The sequence below is a fragment of the Henckelia pumila genome, chromosome 4, assembly GCF_033568475.1.
Source record: "Henckelia pumila isolate YLH828 chromosome 4, ASM3356847v2, whole genome shotgun sequence".
NCBI classification, from domain to species: domain Eukaryota; kingdom Viridiplantae; phylum Streptophyta; class Magnoliopsida; order Lamiales; family Gesneriaceae; genus Henckelia; species Henckelia pumila.
This window is the reverse complement of record NC_133123.1, coordinates 62,656,649-62,668,216: the sequence shown is the minus strand read 5'-3', so window position 1 is coordinate 62,668,216 and position 11,568 is coordinate 62,656,649. Positions and strand designations below refer to the sequence as shown.

The 11,568-nt window shown below is 31.6% G+C and overlaps 3 protein-coding genes across 3 annotated transcripts; 1 reads left to right on the top strand and 2 right to left on the bottom strand.

Annotated features, from left to right (window-relative positions):
- Window positions 1-1,733: 1,733 nt before the first annotated feature.
- On the bottom strand, window positions 1,734-5,260 carry LOC140865588 (protein FAR1-RELATED SEQUENCE 2-like). The gene is made up of 6 exons (XM_073270269.1): window positions 5,196-5,260; window positions 4,898-4,967; window positions 4,486-4,539; window positions 2,160-4,270; window positions 1,958-2,083; window positions 1,734-1,882 (listed from the first exon to the last, which is right to left on the bottom strand). The coding sequence occupies exons 2-4, from the start codon at window positions 4,905-4,907 to the stop codon at window positions 3,876-3,878; spliced, it is 459 nt and encodes a 152-aa protein (XP_073126370.1). The 5' UTR covers window positions 4,908-4,967; window positions 5,196-5,260; the 3' UTR covers window positions 1,734-1,882; window positions 1,958-2,083; window positions 2,160-3,875.
- On the bottom strand, window positions 2,942-3,598 carry LOC140861076 (protein FAR1-RELATED SEQUENCE 5-like). Its single transcript, XM_073264079.1, has one exon. The coding sequence runs from the start codon at window positions 3,596-3,598 to the stop codon at window positions 2,942-2,944; it is 657 nt and encodes a 218-aa protein (XP_073120180.1).
- A 2,740-nt stretch (window positions 5,261-8,000) lies between the features above and the next one.
- On the top strand, window positions 8,001-9,023 carry LOC140861075 (uncharacterized). Its single transcript, XM_073264078.1, has one exon. It carries the CDS (start codon window positions 8,001-8,003, stop codon window positions 9,021-9,023), a length of 1,023 nt encoding a protein of 340 aa, XP_073120179.1.
- Window positions 9,024-11,568: the final 2,545 nt, after the last annotated feature.

The following is an 11,568-nucleotide window of genomic DNA, read 5'->3' as shown; positions in this document are numbered from 1 at the left end:
AATCAAAAATCCAAGAAAAAAAAACGAGAAAAGCCAAAATCGGAATGGACACACACCATGATCAGTGAACAATACATTCCCAAAACAAAAATCACACTGGAATCATGGTAGAAAACTAAACCTCCACACTCACTTTCTTTTTTTGGTCCGAGAGATGCCGACAGACGATGACCGTGAGATGAGCGCCAAGAACAGAATTCTGGAACTCTTGGGTCCAAGAAATGACGATAACCTCCACACTTAACCCCGTTGTTTGGGCCGACAGATGCCAAGAGAGAATGACGGTGAGAGCGCCAAGAACAGAACAGAATTCTGGAAATTTGGTTCCGTCTATGGCGAGAGATGACGAGAGAGGATTACGGTAGGTTGATCTCTGAGAAACAAAATTTTAGAATTTTCGGCGGGTGGATTGGAGAGATGATGAGAGAGAGCGCGAGAAATCAAATTTTTTGAAATCTAACCATGTTCAAATATCTGATCTGTTTTCCTTTTGTTTTCATCTATTTTTCATTATAATAATCAGCTTTTCATTTTTTTTAATTTTATTTAAATTAAGCGACACGTGTCGCCCTTTTAATGAATGAGGGCACAATCCTTTGGCCAGCATAGACTAAACCGTTTGGCTGATCTTGAAGAACGTCTAATTTGGTAAATTTACCCATATGTTTTTTTAATAAAAAAAATACTTATTTGTAGATCTCTTATATATAAAAAAATATATGAATATGACTCGAACAATGTATATCGTATATAAAATATTTTTGAATTATATTTTCTTCAAATAATACAAAATATATTGACTAAAAATAAATATAAATCATATTAGTTTTTTGTTTTAATTTTTGGTATTTAATTTTATTTCTTTTATCGTTTCATAATATAAAGTTGTAAAAAATATATATTACATTTAGATGTAAAAATATTTTTTTGTATGATTGTAATGACAATTTTCATCATTCAAATTCACATAATAAATTATATGTTGACGAAATTAAAAACGAGTGTATCTAATATTTTGATTGAAGTTAAGAATATTTCAACTTCTTGTTAAAAAAATGCACATAGTATTTTTTTTTTTATTTTTCTACATTAAATTATGAGCTATTTTGATATTTGAATGCAGAGAGTAATTTTTTATTTTTTTACATTAAATTATGAGCTATTTTGATATTTGACGTTTTTTTATATTATATTATATATATATATATATATTTATTTATGGACCATGCTACGTGTACACGTAGTCTTACACAATGGTTTACATGCGATAATTAAATTATAAATCTACCCTAAAATTATTGCAAAATTTATTTCCTTACCTACAATTGTTTTATTTGATTAAAAAAAAAATACTATTAGAGAAAAATATGATTATTTCTTTCTAATTTTTTTTAATTATTTTGTGAAAATAATTTTTATTTTTATTTATTTTAATTTGATATTTTATTCAAACGAAATAATCTCGTTTGAATATTATTTTTATTTTTAATTTAATATTTTTTTCTTCAAACTTTTCTTCTTTAATTGTATTTGGTTTATAAGTTGATCGTTATTCAAAAATAGAAAATTTTAATTTGATGAGTAATGCTATGATGAATGCATATAAAAAAATAAATAGTTTAAATGACGTGAATATAACAACCATAACATATCAAATTGGTTTTGAATTCACATTCATTTCAAAATGATAGTCGACTTTTAACATATAATAAAAATCAAAATTGCAGAATAATTTTCTTCATAACTCATTACGCTCTTCTATCACTCCATCCTCATTCGAACATCGTCTTGACGAGCATAGTGTTGTCGATGCTTGATCAACTCCGTAGTTGGATACTAAATGTGCTCCGTAATCGATATTCCATGGATGGTGTTGAACACCCTATAATTATTATGCAAATGTAAGAAACAAACATAGATATGATTAGAAACATCAAACACGAAAAACATAACATACCATTAATTGTTGTGAGGAAGAGAACGAAGGAATCACATAATTTTGATCAAGTGGTTGAATAAACACATTATTGAATTCAATATTTTCTGGTTGGGAGTTTTGTCCTTTGCTGGCTTTCACAGATACCTACAAAACCAACATATGTATTAATAAAATGTTAGGTGTTGATACTTTATAAGAAAGTATTAGAAATATCTTGTACCTTCGATTTCTTAGAACACTTCTCTAATGAACCTCTTTTTCGAAGCTTCTTAGGGGTCTTTTTGTTTTAGTGTACTTTGGATCAAGAACTTTGTAAGTAGAAGCTTGAGTTGCATCATCAACATGATCAGACTGTACTTTCTTGCTTAATACTGATACCAAATTATGGTCATAGCCTGATCGCAACTTTGATATAGCACTTTACTTTCAATCCACTCGAGTAGCTTTTGAGTTTCATCATCATTATCTGCAATAAAATCTGCAACATTTGTAAATGCTTCACACAACTTCTCATAATTTAACTGACCAGGAGTAGTTATCCATCCATTATAATTGATTTTCACCCTCATATACAATCTACTCACATTCTTCCTCCAGCGTCGCAATATATATTGCTCAAGAACCACCGGCAACTTATTACGGATCAAAACTGTAATAGCATGCCTACAAATTATTCCCCTGAACTCAAATAGATGACAACTACAAGAAAATGTGCATTTATCTTTCTCAAACACAATTTCAAACTTTTTTTCCTTAATTCTCTCACGCACTGTAAAATCTTCTGTGACCACATATTTCGTATCAAAAGACCCCTCCTCAGTGGATTCAATGTCACAATACATCTTTCCTGTCAATTCTTGTTAAAATTATTTAAATTTTACAATTGTATAAGCATTTTGAAATTGTCTCTCCATATCGAATCGAGTAATGCAAGGGACCATCTGGGAGAAAGGCTTAAAATCTGCTTGAAACTCTTTCTCAACTTTACTCCTCAGAGCTCGCTCAATATTGCTCCACAAATTGCTTTAAATATGTTTTTGAATGCACATACCCATCAAAAAAAGCATTTATACCCTCACTCCGTTGAGTTGTTGACATTCTTGCCCAAAATGAAGTTTTGAGAATACATGGAACCCAACGACTTCTCTCCCTAAAAAGCCCGATCAACCAATCATTATTTTTCAATTCATACATTTCAAGCATAGAAAACCAACCATGTTCGAACTCATTAGCAGTTTGTGATTCATACACTAATTCGTGTACAGAAGAGAGTATGGAAGTCTTTTGAAAATGATATCCAAATTTTTCAGGTAATTTCTTAAGTATATGCCACAAACACCACTTATGTTTTGTGTTAGGAAATACTGTTTCTATGGAATTCTGCATTTCCCAGTCCTGGTCAGTGATTATTCCATGAGGAGTCCAAAATTCCATGCGTTCTAGCCATGTCCTAAACAACCATACAAATGTCTCTGTATCCTCATTAAAAAGTAGACCACACCCAAGTAGAATCGATTGTCCATGATGATTTACACCGATGAAAGGAGCAAATGGCATGTCGTACTTATTAGTTAAGTACGTTGTATCAAAAGTCACTACATCCCCAAATTCCTTATATGCTTGCGGCTTGCCTACTTCTATTATCTGCTCAAAATACATTCTTTAATCGGCCCTCATCATCTAAATCCAAACTAAAGAAAAAACCTGGACAAAGTGACTGCATTTTGGAGAAATAAGCTTGAATAGCAGCTGCATCTCCCTCTCCAAGTCTTAATTTCCTGATCTTATCAATATAATTTCGACAATCTTTTTCAATAAAAGTCGTCTTCTCATATCCACCTGCTTCAACAACAACCGAACTTTTATGAAGAGGAATACCTGCTATATCATTCACCTCTAGTTGTAGTTTCACGTGAGCATTCAATTGATGATAACATCAAAATGCTCTGGATTTGGATGGACTAGTTTGGCGATTGTGTTCGAGATGAACATTGGTAATTTTCCATACTCTAGCAGCATCTGAACAAGCTGACAACTTAGCTTTACAACCGGTTTGATTGTTTGGCTGGGGATTCAGTGTAGTATTTGTATTACTACTTCTGTAACCTTCTCGACTACATGTGAATGCAACATACGTAACCACCCCTTTATTATTCTTCTGAGAAGTTCTTTTTCTAACTGGAAAACCAACATGATAGGCATACATCTTGTAGAATTCAAAGACTTCATTCTCATTTTTAAATTTCATCACAACCTTGGGCTCAATCTCACTGTCTTCTACAAATAATTGTGCATCATTCATTAAACCATCAGCTTCTGAATTTAAAGAACCTAAAAAAAATTATGAGACAAATAACTTAGTTCAAATTACAAATAAATTTTGAGAACTTAACAATTACACAATTTTATCAAATCCAAATCCCTAATCAATCTTAAAGATACTCTTAATTTCTTCATCACAAATCTGTTAGATTGATCATTTTGTTATTATAATCAATTTGAATCCGTAAACATTAGAAGAAATAAGACCAGAGATATTAAATTACCTAGTTCAGAGATGAGAGAACTTTGTTGACCACAAGGATCTCCAATTTTAGCTCCTGAATAATATCAATAGTATGAACCAAAGAAAACCAAAGATCAAAGTATAAAACATTCAATCACTACAACAAATTATGTCTAAACATTAAATTGAAATCCAACTAAAGCCTAGAGGACTTAATTTTGACGCACAAGACAGAAACCTCAAGAACCAGAATTCAAGCCATGACAAAAAAATTAGTGCTCGCACCAATGCACGGTGAAAATAAAAACACATGGAAATAAAAAAACCATAAAATCATGAATACCCGAAAAAATTCAAATGTAAAATCCACCAAGTATATCAAATCAATACGGATACAATATTATCTATCTAATATTTTTTCAAAAAATAATCTACATGTATTAAAAAGCTACCTTCTTCCATATTGAAATTCTTCTGCTCCACAAACTTCCCAATCGTTTAATATGTTTCTTTGTTGTACCACTGCTTCAATAACCCAACAACGTTTTACCAACTCCACTTGGCAGAGAATTCAAAAAATTCTAGATGGTAGCCGAAGACTAAGAGGAAATTCCATTAATTTTGAAAAACAATACAGAATTCAAGAAACTCTAGAAGCATCAATGAACAAATTCATAACTATTAACTAAACTAATTAAATAAAACAAATACATAGATTATTGAACGAAAATACAAGCGAAATACACTCACTGAAACTACCGCAGTCTTCTGCCTCAGATTTTACGATCAGACTTGACGACAAAAGGAAGAGGAAGAGGGAACGAAACGAAGAGTTGTATTTTATTAGGGTCCCTCTTCAATAATGGGCCAATAGAAAAATAATTAAAAAAAAAGTCACGATAAATTGATTAGTCTCGCTTGCGAGATTTTGGAGAGATATTTGTAATCCCCTGTTTAAGATTATGTGTACATATAGCATTTTCCATAAATGTTTGGGCGAGATGATTCTTTATTAAAATTGTAATTGTGATTTATGTGAAGAATCCCTTGACATAGCGGTAAGAGCGCAAGATTTGGCGTTGGGTTCAAATTCCATTCGTGTAAGTATAAATAGAATTAAATGTGAAATTTTCACTCTCATTTTTTAAGAAAAAAAAAACACACACACATATGTATGTTGGAAATGTGCCCATAAAACAGATAGTTGTTATTAATTACTAATTTTAAATAAAAAAATTATTTATTCTATTATTTGATTGTTTTATACTATTTTGCTTAAAAATGAATATCTATATAAAATTCATAATATAATATACTTGTGTTATTTTAGTATATAAAATTGTTATATACACGAGGATTAAAATCATAGATAATATATTTAAAATGTGCATGATTGATTAAAGTATGAATATTTAATTGATAATCATTAATGCGGTCTATTGATATTTTGAATGTGTAAGTTTTATCCAAACTTTCAGTGTGGTGACACTAAGTAGTGGCATTTTATATTATTTGATTATATAGGACAAGGACCAGATGTGATTTTAGAGTCTTTTTTTAAGTACCGTTATAAAAACTTTAATCAACATCATTAAGTTGATCATATGTAGATCAATCTAAATCCTTAGTAATCCTAGACTCCTTGTTTGTATTAATGAGTATCTTGATTTGTTCGTTAAAATTTATTTTAGTAATAGACTTAATAATTACTTTTTGAAGACTCATAAATGCATTCAGCTGAGAATATGATTTACAGACACGGAATCCGTAACTTTCGAAAGGATGTTAAAATGGTTCCCTTGAGTACTGGTTCTAGCACTGAACATTTTGAGTGCTCTAATTCATAATTAGATTATGAATTAACTGTTTATTAGTGGATCAATGATACTTAAGGTTTTAGATACAAACAGAGGGGTAAAATGGTAATTTCACCCAGCTTTAATTGTGAACATGAACGGAAGATTGATTAACATGTAATGATTATATCGATGGACTATTCAAATATTTGGATAAACATGTTCCATATTTCTCAAGAGTGCAGTTCCGGGTTTTTAGTGGAGTAACATTGGAACTAATAAATTAGATAATTAATTAAAGAAATTTAATTAATTTTGTCTAAATTTATTGGAGCTTGAGATTATGGGTCCATGGTTCCCAAACCATCTTCACGCAATCACGATGGATACTCTTAAATAATTAATATGATTAATTATTAATTCACACAAATGGATTAAATAATAAATTTTTTTATAATTTAATGAAGAGAATATATTATATTTTATATTTGTAATTTGATTACAAATATAATTTGTTTTTGGATATATAGATAGAGTAATAATTTTAGATAATTATGATATGTTTGATAATTATTTGAATGTCAAATGATTTCAATATTAGAATTGGATATGATTATCTGATTCAATAGAAATTCAAACAAGTTTTGATTTTTAAATAATAGACATCAAATATTAGATATTTGATCATTATTTAAAATTTGTTATAGATAATTTGTTGTAGATGATCATTGAGATTATGTTTATCATGTTATCTACTATTCAAATCTGTAAATACACTCTATAAATAGAGGCCTCCAATAGTGAATAAAGCATTCCTATTCATTCTCTCATCTCCGTATTTCTTATAATTCTTAACACGTTATCAGCATGAGTGCTCATTGAGGTAAAACTCACAATTTTTTTTTCTATGAATGCTATCGATGAAGCACAATATTTAAATTAATATTGATGCCATCGAAATCGCATAAATTTTGGTCTTATGTTAATACTTCTCGTTTTAAATTAATGCTCCTGAAGTAGCATAATATTTAGATTTGATATTGATAATCTTGAAGTAACACAAGCTCTAGGTTATGTTGATGTTCTTGAAGAACGCAAATTCATAACTTTTATTAATACTCCTGAAGTAGCATTACTTTTATTCTATGTTGGTGTCCCTGAAGTGACACAATATTTAATCTTCAAGATCTATGATTTAAGATCTTAAATATTTTCGATGTTCTTGAAGGATATCGGTTTTAAATATATATATATATATATATATATATATATATATATATATATATATATATGTGTGTGTGTGTGTGTGTGTATGTGTGTTTGTTTGTTTGAAATATATGTATGATATATAAATTTGTTCATTTTTTTTGGAATTCACGATGATGCTTGTATTCTAGATTATTGATGTATATTATGATCTATTTAAATAACTATTTAAATTGATTCTCTTTCAAAGACTTTGACTTGTTTCAAAGTCTATGATTTAAAATAATATTTTTCTCTTGTTTCTGGATTATAATATTGATATAGATTGATAACGAACACATATAAATTGCATGAATTTAGAATTCACATCATTATCCAATACTTAGAATATTGAAGCTCACATGTATGATTGCTATGCATGTACTATAATTTATGTTCATTGTTAAATTTTCATTTTCAACTTTAAACTCGTATATACATATTTATATTTATATTTATATTTATTGTATATTAATGAATATTCATGATTTTTATGTTATGTATAGATTTCATCATGTCGAACATCACCAAACTTGAATTTGAAGCACTTGATTTGTCCGGAAAGAACTACTTGTCATGGATATTGGATGCCGAGATCCACCTTGTCTCTATGAATTTAGGGGATACAATCAAAGAAGGAAATGAAATGTCCCAGCAGGATCGTGCAAAAACACTCATTTTCCTTCGTCATCATCTCAACGATGGGTTGAAAACCGAGTATCTCACTGTGAAAGAACCACAAGAGCTTTGGAAAAATCTAAAAGAAAGATTTGACCATCAGAGAACTATTGTTCTTCCAAGAGCTCAATACGAATGGATGCATCTACGCTTACAAGATTTCAAGTCTGTAAGTGATTATAATTCTGCATTATTTAAGATCAGCTCCACCCTAATACTCTGTGGAGAGAAAGTCACGGATCAAGACATGTTAGAAAAGACATTCTCCACTTTTCACGCATCAAATGTGCTCCTGCAGCAGCAATATCGTGAATGTGGATTCAAAAAGTACTCCGAGCTAATATCTTGCTTACTAGTTGCTGAAAAAAATAATGAGTTACTCATGAAAAATCACCAATTGCACCCAACTGGATCTACACCATTTCCTGAAGCAAATGGAACTGCATTTCCTGAATCAAATGCTAACTCAGCACAAAATCATAACAATGAGAGCAGGCGTGGCCGTGGGCATGGCCAAAGAAGAAACTATCAGCAACAAATTGGAAAGAAACATAAGACAAGCCAGCAGCAGTGGAATTCCAATAATGAAGAAGCAAATGGAAAAAGTTCAAAGGAGTTTGAAGATAAATGTTATAGATGTGGGGTGGAAGGACATTGGTCTCGTACCTGTCGTACAACAAAACATCTTGTGGATCTTTACCAAAGCTCGATGAAGGAAAAAGGAAAAATAGAGGCAAATCTTGTGGATTCTGATGATCCAGTTGATATAACTCACTTGGATGTCTCTGATTTTTTCCCTCATCCTGATGGAAATATAGATCATTTGATTGGCGGTGGTGTGTTAGAAAACAAAGAATAATGTTTTCTATGGATTTGTTTCACGTGGAGTTCAATTTTTGAAAGAGTGGGTGCCCGGTGAGCCAACTTGTGGCTAAGGGCTTTGATGACTCTTTGTATAAACAATCTTTTGTTTAAAATAATTTACACTTTTATTAATGGCAATGACTTTATCTTTCTTCATATTGTTATATTGTGATATACTATTGTTGTTTTGATAAAGACCTTGAATATACTATAGTGTATGTAAGATGTGGTAGTACATGGGGATGACTATCATGAAACACATCTTATAGTCACTGTATATTCTAAACAGTTCCTAGTCGATTGAGCCGTCCGTTAATAAGGATAAGGATCGCTCGAGATTGAGACTAGCATTTGCGATGCCGAGTACCACGTTTCATTGGTATAGAACATAGAGATGTTCAAAGCATGCAAATGGATATTCATACGATGAATGATCGAACTACCCTATCCGGACTTTCCAAGTGGTTATCACTTATCGAGTGGATGAAGTCTGCGGTTTTGGTTGTACACCATTAGTCCTTACTACTTGAAACATCATTGAGACTCTATATGCTAGTACTGTGCTTTGACTCGTTTACCGACTCTATTGGGGTCATCAGGTGTCGGGATTGGGTATAGTTACGACACATATAGGAGTCGATGCTTTGTTGTCAAGGATTCACCACATACTTGCGAGTGTGGATATCCTATGCAATCTGAGGAGATATTAGTGTGACGAATCTCTGGCCAGAGTACATGATGTGTTTTAAGAAATGGTTTCTTAGTAGCACATGCGATGTCACTATTTGATCTTCAAGATGTATTGCATAGTTATCGAATCTCGAACGACTCTCGATTTACCAATGGTTGTTGATTCGATCGGGATATATGGATGAAGGGACCGTACTGTATGCTAACCAAAATCTATTGGTTCTTGCAGGCACTATCAGTGATACCTAGGGAATCATGGGGCGATGTTGCTAGGCGCTCTTACCATGATTCGATGGGCAAGTCGGAAATTATTGTTCCGAGTCACAAGGAGTTGTGAGCCCACGGCTAGCTGTATCCCTGAACCATTGAGGGTCACACAAGTAATAGATTTTTAATCCCCGTTGAGATAGTTAAATTTAAAGAGTTAAATTTAATGAACAAAGAAGTGGAACTTCTTATTTAAGAGTAGAGGGAGTAAGATTTCCTAAAATGACATAGGGATGGGCATTTTTGGAAATCACTGAATTCGGATTCAGAAAATTTATCTTGACTTTAAAAGGTGCAGAAATGGTTTCTGTGCACATTGGTGAAATTGGTTTATCAATCTGAGTCACGATGAATTTTATATTAATTTCTGAACATGCGGGCTTTGCTTGTCAGGCTTGAACTTATGACTAATGGGCCCTAAGCTGTTAGCAGCCCACATTATAAATAAGTTATTGCAGTACAGAAATTATACAACAGAGGTCACAAAATATTTTCGAAAACCCTAGTTTTTCATAGTGGCCGCCGCCCCCTCTCTCTGTTCTGAAAATTCCAGCCTGTGAATTTTGAATTTGCAGTCTGGTTTAACGGATCAAATTCGTTAATTCTCTTCGTAGAAACTTCTGATAGATTTTTTAGTGCAATCTATCAGAGGGATTAAATTTCCGTTCGTGGACCTGATTGAAGAATTGTTCGTCCATCAGTTCCTGGGATATACAACAAGAGCAGATTAATCTGTTGGTGTCCATAATCTCGTTTCGAGATTGGAGGTAAAAATTTATAATTGTTATTTAATTTTTACACACACAATTTAATCGTAAAGTTTTGATACCCATGATATGGAATCGTTCCATATAAAAATTTTTAAACTTCCGCTGCACCGGGTATCAATTCTGATTGATCTGATCACCGTTTTCCAACAATTTTTTCGTTATTAGGTTATCATCGTCTAGTTTTTGTTTTGAATTTCAATTCATGTTTAGGATTTTCGGTGATGTTATTTGATTATTATTCAATAAATTTTATTTATCATTTTATTGAAATTATTGCTTATTGAGTTATATTTTGTTTTAGATTAATGATGAAATATCACGATGAATGCCTCGCAGACAGCGGTACAACACATACCATCCTTTAAAATAAAAGATACTTTTTGGAATTAACATTAGCTGAAAATAATGTTATAACAATATCAAGTGCATCAAAAATTATTGAAGGCTATGGAAAGGAAAAAATCATTTTACCAAATGATACAAGCCTATACATTGAAAATGCACTATATGCTAGCAAATCCAGCAGAAGTTTGCTCAGCTTTAAAGATATCCGTCGAAATGGATTTCATATTGAAACATTAAATGAGAATAATGTTGAATACCTTGGTATTACATCTATTATATCTGGCCAGAAGCAGATAAAAGAAAAGTTATGTGCACTCCCTTCTGAATGTATTTTACCACAATAAAAGCAGTTGAAGCAAACACTTGCACAAACCAGAAGTTTATCGACCAACAAAGCTTCAAACTATGGCATGATCGGCTTGGTCACCCTGGGGCAACAATGATGCGCAAAATAATAATGAACTCACA